The 8,703-nt window shown below is 39.5% G+C and overlaps 2 protein-coding genes across 2 annotated transcripts; both read left to right on the forward strand.

Moving 5' to 3' along the window:
- The first annotated feature begins 1,899 nt into the window (after positions 1–1,899).
- On the forward strand, positions 1,900–4,479 carry LOC149040368 (uncharacterized). Its single transcript, XM_089182354.1, has one exon. It carries the CDS (start codon positions 2,748–2,750, stop codon positions 3,978–3,980), a length of 1,233 nt encoding a protein of 410 aa, XP_089038480.1. The 5' UTR covers positions 1,900–2,747; the 3' UTR covers positions 3,981–4,479.
- Positions 4,480–5,772: 1,293 nt separating this feature from the next.
- Positions 5,773–7,706, forward strand: LOC113672380 (uncharacterized). The gene has a single exon (XM_027188667.2). It carries the CDS (start codon positions 5,967–5,969, stop codon positions 7,197–7,199), a length of 1,233 nt encoding a protein of 410 aa, XP_027044468.2. The 5' UTR covers positions 5,773–5,966; the 3' UTR covers positions 7,200–7,706.
- Positions 7,707–8,703: the final 997 nt, after the last annotated feature.

Genomic DNA, 8,703 nt, shown 5'->3' on the forward strand with positions numbered 1-8,703 from the left:
TGTTTCCTTACTCGGAACTGGTTAGATCAAATGACCACCACAAACCGTATAATATCAAGCCAAGCTTTAATAATTATTCGATCTAAAAGAAATACATTTATAATTCGCAATTAGAACAAACGCAAATCATGTCTTCATCTTGTAACTAAATTACAAAATTTCAATGTAAACTTACTTCTGTGGCGGGTCGTTACAACAGTCTCACTTTACGGGTTAGCAGATTCTCCAGGTAAGCGGATTTAGAGACAGAAAAACGATAACAAAATAACTTCTTCCTCACTTCGATTCCGCTGAAAAACTGACTTGAAACATAATTACCTAACGCTTTTAAGTCAATCTATTGAATTAATGTCAATCACGATTCTTGTCATCGAATAAATCTGTCGACAAGAGGCAACGCCTATCTATTAAACGAAACACGGATCGTACGACTTATGAATACATATTACGATCCGCACGGATCGATAACTCAGTTTTACGACTCGTGACTCATTTACAAGCCGTATATGGGACAAACTTCCTCATTGGTAGTCAATTTTTTATAGCCCACCTGCAAACTCTGTTAGAGACGACTAGTCTCCCCCCAGTTCTTACTGTAAACCACGTGTTCCCCCCAAACACCCCCCCCCCCTCCTCCCAGACTTTAACAATGGTGCATTTTTCACCAAAATCCATCAGCCGGGACCTGGGACGAATGCATTACAATTTCGATCCCAGTCTCTTTACAGGCTATTTTTTATCGTAAGGTGATATAGAGATCAGTTTAGTGCAAGCAAAAAGCTTGATGGTTCCGTCGTGGAAAAAAAAAAGAAGGGGAAACACAGAAAGCTGCTACTAATAAAACAAAAAACTTGTTGTGAAATGTCTGTTCTTTGCGCTCCAATGATGTCCTCAGTTTATAATTTTTGGGTTTCCTCCTTCCGTGAGATATTTCCTCATTTTACTGACCTGTATTTGACACTTCCTTGGGATGGTTCTTAGAATTGTGGTTATTTAGAAGAAACTATTTGCGACCTAGATCCACAGGAAAATCTACCGCACAGCCTGCGAATCAGTTATACTTTTTTATTATTTTGTAACCGCACCTTTCACTTGGGTATCCCAGATAGCTTTGCACTGCTGTGTTCCCCGCCGAGGGGACACACACCAGTGCTTCGCTGAAATATACTCTATGTTTGAGACGTGCGGACACGCCAAGATATACAGATTAATTGTGTAGCTCTGCTACACAGAAACCCCTTTTTCACTTTCACGGAGATACCAGTGAGGTAATAAATTTACCAACATTGCCTTATAAAGTTTGGGACTTTGTTTCACCGTCGTGTTAGTTAGCAGTGTCCAAAAGGCTACAATTTTGTGGTAAATTATTGCTAAATCAATATAATCCATACAAAATGTTGCTTTGAATTTTGGAATATCGAACTTGGGAGACAGCGGAGGAGATATTTGTGCGTGAAAATGATGTGATAAACGATATTAAATTATAGATAGAGTAAAATACATTTACTTAAATGAAACTGAGAAGTACGAGGAAAGAAGAACACCGGTGGTATGTTTTCTTCACACTTTCTGTACTTTGCATTCGAAAAAAACTTCCCTAACTTCTCGGAACTCGGTTGGTGATCGAGAGGAAACTTCTATAGAACCGGAAATAACTTAAGAGAAATAGGAAGGTGGGAGTTTGAGTTACCGTAGATAGAATTCCACGTTACTTAACCCTTTTATTCCCATGAGTGACCAAGACACAATTTCTCCTTACAATATCAATAAAATATCAACCAGATAAGTGATGAGAATAAAGAAAAATATCAATTTGGGGATAATTTGTTGATCTAATAATAAATTCTCTGTACTAACATTATAAGAATTGTATGGTTTACAATAAAGAGAATTACGAATTTGATCTGGGAGTTAAAGGGTTAAGTAGCTCCGCCCTTTTCCCACCGATTGACAACTAAGAGGGGAACTATGATAACAAAAATTTTCCGCTTCCGTTTCCATTTACGTCATTTTATTTTCTTTCTTTTTCAACTAGGTGGGAAACTATGACGACATCAAAATTTTTCCGCTTCCGTTGCCATTTGCGTTATTTTATTTTCTTTCTTTTTTTATGAGTGGGTAGTGACAAGGTCTTGAACTTTGCTCGCCGTTGCGTGAGTTAGCAGTGTCCACAAGGCACTTGGCTTCAATTTGTTTAATCAACATGAAGGGAATCAGTATTGATATCATTTTTATTGACGCTGTCTCTCTTGGGAATGCTGAGTCAGCCACAAAACATCCTTTAATTGATTCCACAGAACAGTTTAATGGATATTTTAAAATACCGCATTTAGCCATAACTCAGTCCGATGTTTTGGAGTATCGATGAAAACTATTCAATTTTTTTTTTTTTTTGTGGCTTCGTCATTATATGCGGGGCCGTTCAGCTCATATGATAATCTCTAAGATGTTACTCTGAATTTTGGGAGACACTTGAGGAGATATTTACGTTGCGTCACCGCAAATACCTGAAACTGAATATGATAAAATACTTCGAATCAAAGATAGAAAGTGGATAGAATAGCAGCAAGTGTAAGAATGTATTGCGTGAGGTTTTGAATAACAGGAAGTCGACTGAACATTCGCGAAGGCGCTCTAAATTACCCGCTTAGGTGGCTCCGCCTTTTTCCTCCCAATTGGCCACAAACATATAAACGAACATAATCAACAAGTATTCCCAATGACGAGGATTCCTGTCGTTGCCTGTCATGGACACTGTTTATAGTGAAAGTGGTTCGACTGAAGACCAGAAATCAAGCCATGTCCGGCCGGAAAATTCTTCTATCGAAACCGAAAGAGGACCTTTGAGTGCTGGCCTCCGTGAGACAAGAACAAAACAGATCTTCAAAGTATTGCAGTATTTGGGTCTTGTTCAGGGAGAAAGATGGAGAAAATTCGGGCTCATTTTTATTCTGGTGATTGTTGTTATAACATGGATGCCACCAACTTTTCTGGCGATCTGCGTACAGAAAAACCCAACTATGTCCTCACCAAGTGGCTTACCGACCATCTTGTTACTCTCGGGCCTTGCTCTATCGCATCACTTCGGAGCTTTGTACGGGTTCAAGCATTATAAAAGACTGGAAAGGAAAATAAGTTTGGCCATCGAGCGAGCGAATTTCTGCCGAACATGCCTGATCGTGATCGTGACGTTTGTAATGTTGACTTTGTCGTATCTCGTTCTTTTGATCTACTTGTATGTCATGCAGTCGATTCGCCCCATTCCGTGGCTTCAGATTGGCTTTATCTATTTCCTTGGGTATATTTACAGCGGTGCAATAGGTGTAGCAATGAATCTAGCTTTTAGTGCATCGTGCGCCGCTGTCAAAATCAGGATCACCGACTTCCAGGACAAGTTCGAAAACTGGTCCGAGGGACTTCGGGAGGCTCTTGTCGAGTATCAAAAACTCTGCGATTTCATGAACGAAGAAATCGAATCAATCAAATGGTGGCTATTGGCTAATATCGTCACTTTTATTGTCAACTGGCTGGTCAATTTTCAATTGTGGCAGATTCTAGGGGGCGAAGATCATGGTGATGTGATGAGGTTAGTATTTTACAACTGTTCGTGGAGCCAGCCTCTTCCTGCACCGAAGTTACTCCTTAATAACGGACTCATCACTGGCTGCGAAGTGCTTTTCTCCTGTCTGGTCTTCTTCTTCTTCATATCGCCACTCTACTGGGCTGCCACGGTAACCATCCAGTGCAACAAGTTCCGCGAATGGGTCAACCGCACTATAGTACAAACAGATGAGAGACCTCTCGGGAATTTCAATGTCGAGTCGCTAGATTTCTTCATCAACCGGGTGCAGATGGCAAATTATTTTGCTTTCAGACTATTCGGGATTAATGTTACCAAGGTGCTTTTATCGGTGACAGGTTTAATGACCACTGTGCAGGTTGTACTAGGTATCGTGACGAAAAAACTGCTACCTTCTTAGCACTTGAGCGGTGCAACTTGAAGTGTTTGTTAAACACGCAATATAGACGAAGGTCAAACGTTTGTGCCTGTGTGAACGTTGTAATGGTAAATGAGATGCTTTCCGGAAGTCGTAACGACTTTGTGTAACAGGAATTACAAACAACCACTTAAGTCAATTGAGTCAGTATAACCGATTGTTTTGTTAAAGCTCAAAACAAAATTTTAAAAACAAAAGGATACCTGTAATTTAAGAAGATTCTTCTTCCTAAATTCTCGAGTTTTCCTTTTCGTTTCTTTTTTTTCCTTTCATTGATTTCTATGAACGTTTTAATTTTCCGCGAAAACTATGCATGATAGCAGTCGTTTCTTATGTTTTCCTAAGAAATTTTGCTGGAGAAATTGACGCGTAGCTGCCCAAAATCGAAATAATTGCGCATGCCTGATGTTTGACCGCTGACATATATACAAAATAGCTACCAATATAAAAAATAAAACTGGATTACTGGATCATTTTGCAATTGAGTCTATTCATTGTGAATTACTAGCTGCCCAGCCCAATATGTAATCTTTATGAATGGAAAACCACATTTATTGCAATTTAAATATGCTTGATGAACTCAGCCAAGCGCATTATTAATATTGTGTACCACTCAAACACTAAAACATTGGGTCTTCAAGCTTAGAAAATTATTCATCTTTTCAACTGAAAACGGTAAAAAAAAATTGGGAGCAGTCTTAATTTTTCGCCTGAGTAGGGTGGAGTCCGGGGATTTCTTTTTATTTGAGGGGGGGGGGGGTCACATTGGTTCAGGGGGAACAGAGGGGCATCAGTAGTCGTTTTACGGAATTTAAAGGGAGGGGGCTGTAGAAAACTGACTTCTGATGAAGAGGATAATTAGAATACAGCAGAGCCTGGTGAGGGGATCAGGTAAATCTTATTGTGACACATCCATAATCCTCGTCGCCTTCATCCCTGCCCCCCCCCCCCCTGCCCCCCTCAGAAGATAAATAATGACCGGTCCCCTCTATTTGTGAATATTCGACTGAGAAACAACTCCCAGCTTGACTGTGGTCTGTGATGATGAATTCCGCCCAAGTTGTCAAAACCTCTGTCACCGATATACAGTTTTGGTTATTAGTCACCGATATACAGTCTTGGTTCTCAGTCACCGATATACAGTCTTGGTTCCGTTTGGAGCTGCATTTATGTGTATGTATATTTGTATGTCATTCCTTTTTTATTTGTACCGATGTATCATAATTACAAATTGGCAAAGTAAAAAATAAAAACATCCTTTAATTGACTTCACAGAACAGCTTAACGGATATTTTAAAATACGACATTTAGCAATAACTCAGTCCAATGTTTTGGAGCATCGGTGACAACTGTTCAATTTCTTTTTTTTTTTTTTTTTTTTTTTTTATTGTGGCCTCGTCATTATATGTAGGACCTTTCAGATAATCTCTAAGATGTTATTCTGAATTTTGGGAGACACTTGAGGTGATTTTTACGTTAGGATATTTGCGTCACCGCAAATACCTGCAGCCGAATATGATAAAACACATTGTATCAAAGATAAAGTGAAATACTAAAATTAAAATAAAGACAAAAATTAACTGAAAAGCAACACGGTTAGTTAATTCGCATTTTTTCTGTATTTTGAATAAGAAAAGAAGCCTTCTTAACTTTACAGAGCTCGTTTAATGGTCGAGAGCAAAATACTTTAGAACGGAAATAACCGGAAGACAATTGGAAAGAGGGAAGTTTGAGTTACTGTGGATAGAATAGCAGCAAATGTATGACACGTATTGCGTGACGGTTTGAGTAACCGGAAGTCGACTGAAATCCGTGAAAGCGCTCTAAAAATTCCCCGCTTAAGTGGCTCCGACTTTTGCCTCCCGATTGGCCACAAAAACGGATTTTTACCGTTTCTGCTTCTGTTTCCCCTTGTCTATTGAACATATAAACGAACATAATCAGCAAGTATTTCTGTCGTTGCCTGTCATGGACACTGTTTGTAGTGAGAGTGGTTCGACTAAAGACTTAAAGTCAAACCATGTCCTACCGGAAAAATTTTCTATCGAAACCGAAAGAGGATCTTTGAGTGCTGGCCTCCGTGAGACAAGAACAAAACAGATCTTCAAAGTAATGCAATATTTGGGTCTTGTTCAAGAAGAAAGATGGAGAAATTTCGGGCGCATTTTTATTCTGGTGATTGTTGTTATAACATGGATGCCATCAACTTTTCTGGCGATCTGCGTACAGAAAAACCCAATTATGTCCTCACCAAGTGGCTTACCGACAATTTTGTTACTCTTGGGCCTTGCTCTATCGCATCACTTCGGAGCCTATTACGGGTTCAAGCATCGTAAAAGACTGAGAAGGAACATAAGTTTGGTCATCGAACGAGCGAATTTCTGCCGAACATGCCTGATCGTGATCGTGACGTTTGTAATGTTGACTTTGTCGTATCTCGTTCTTTTAATCTACTTGTATGTCACGCAGTCGATTCGCCCCATTCCGTGGCTTCAGATTGGCTTTATCTATTTCCTTGGGTATATTTACTGCGGTGCAATAGGTGTAGCAATGAACTTAGCTTTTAGTGCATCGTGCACCGCTGTCAAAATCAGGATCATCGACCTCCAGGACAAGTTGGAAAACTGGTCTGAAGGACTTCGAGAGGTTCTTATCGAGTATCACGAACTCTGCGATTTCATGAACGAAGAAATCGAATCAATCAAATGGTGGCTATTGGCTAATATCGTCACTTTTATTGTCAACTGGCTGGTCGATTTTCAATTGTGGCAGATTCTGGGAGGCGAAGGTCAAGGTGATGTGATGAGGTTAGTGTTTTACAACTGTTCGTGGAGCCAGCCTCTTCCTGCACCGAAGTTGCTCCTTAATAACGGACTCATCACTGGCTGCGAGGTGCTTTTCTCCTGTCTGGTCTTCTTCTTCTTCATGTCGCCACTCTACTGGGCTGCCACGGTAACCATCCAGTGCAACAAGTTCCGCGAATGGGTCAACCGCACTATAATACAAACAGATGAGAGACCTCTCGGGAATTTCAATGTCGAGTCGCTAGATTTCTTCATCAACCGGGTGCAGATGGCAAATTATTTTGCTTTCAGACTATTCGGGATTAATGTTACCAAGGTGCTTTTATCGGTGACAGGTTTAATGACCACTGTGCAGGTTGTACTAGGTATCGTGACGGAAAAACTGCTACCTTCTTAGCACTTGAGCGGTGCAACTTGAAGTGTTTGTTAAACACGCAATATAGACGAAGGTCAAACGTTTGTGCCTGTGTGAACGTTGTAATGGTAAATGAGATGCTTTCCGGAAGTCGTAACGACTTTGTGTAACAGGAATTACAAACAACCTCTTAGGTCAATTGAGTCAGTATAATTTTTTTGTTAAAGCTCAAAACAAAATTTTAAAAACAAAAGGATACCTGTAATTTAAGAAGATTCGTCTTCGTAAATTCTCGAGTTTTCCTTTTCGCTTCTTTTTTTTCCTTTCATTGATTTCTATAAACGTTTCAATTTTTCCGCGAAAACTATGTATGACAGCAGTCGTTTCTTATGTTTTGCTAAGAAATTTTGCGAGATGAATTGACGCTTAGCTGCCCAAAATTGAACTGATTGCGCATACCTGATGTTTGACCGCCGACATATACATATACATAAACAAAATAGCCACCAGTATAAAAAATTAAAACTGGATCACTGGATCATTTTGCAATTGAGTCTATTCATTGTGAATTACTAGCTGCCCACCCCAATATGTAATCTTCACTCAAACACTAAAACATTGGGTCTTCAAGCTTAGAAAATTATTCATCTTTTCAACTGAAAACGGTAAAAAAAATTTGGGAGCAGTCTTAATTTTTCGCCTGAGTAGGGTAGAGTCCGGGGATTTCCTTTTTGTTTGGGGGGGGGGGGTGTTGAAGGCCTAAATGTAATAACTGTCCTAAATGTAATAAAGTCCTAAATGTAATAACATTTGGTCCTAAATGTAATAAAGTCCTAAATGTAATAACATTTGGCCCTAAATGTAATAAAGTCCTAAATGTAATAACATTTGGTCCTAAATGTAATAAAGTCCTAAATGTAATAACATTTGGTCCTAAATGTAATAAAGTCCTAAATGTAATAACATTTGGTCCTAAATGTAATAAAGTCCTAAATGTAATAACATTTGGCCCTAAGTGTAATTAGCCTCCAATGCAATCGTATAACTCCTTCAGTGCATTGTTGTTACGGCGGACATCCACATTGAGATGTTGAAGTGACAGCTGTTGCACCAAAAACCGCTGACCAGTATACATGTCTCATTACGGGCTCGCTGATACTGATCAGCGTCTTTTTACTTGCTAGACATAAGTCGAGAAGCATTGGCCGCAAACCGTTATACTGATAAAAAAAATGGCATCAAATGACAGCTGACAAAATAATGAGTACGCTGACCAAAACCTCTTCATATGTCACTGGCTCAGACTCTTCGGTACAATAAATTTTGGAAAAATTGGATAGCATTATACATGTGTGATCGGTGATGGACTTAACAAGTCATAAACCAAATTACAAACTTGGACAAGGGAGTCCGCTGACTTGTAGGTCGGACAATTTGCAGGCTGGGCTACAAATTTTTTTTTCTTTCCATGCCTGCATAGACCTTCTTAGCATGCACATTTTGTTTACCAATTCGGATCTCGTGACAGCACTCTAGAGGGTTGTTA

The sequence above is a fragment of the Pocillopora damicornis genome, chromosome 9, assembly GCF_964200805.1.
Source record: "Pocillopora damicornis chromosome 9, jaPocDami1.2, whole genome shotgun sequence".
NCBI lineage: Eukaryota > Metazoa > Cnidaria > Anthozoa > Scleractinia > Pocilloporidae > Pocillopora > Pocillopora damicornis.

Bases quoted from the DNA above. Each gene is read 5' to 3' on its own strand.
- LOC149040368 (XM_089182354.1), top strand. From the start codon at position 2,748: ATGGACACTGTTTATAGTGAAAGTGGTTCGACTGAAGACCAGAAATCA.
- LOC113672380 (XM_027188667.2), top strand. From the start codon at position 5,967: ATGGACACTGTTTGTAGTGAGAGTGGTTCGACTAAAGACTTAAAGTCA.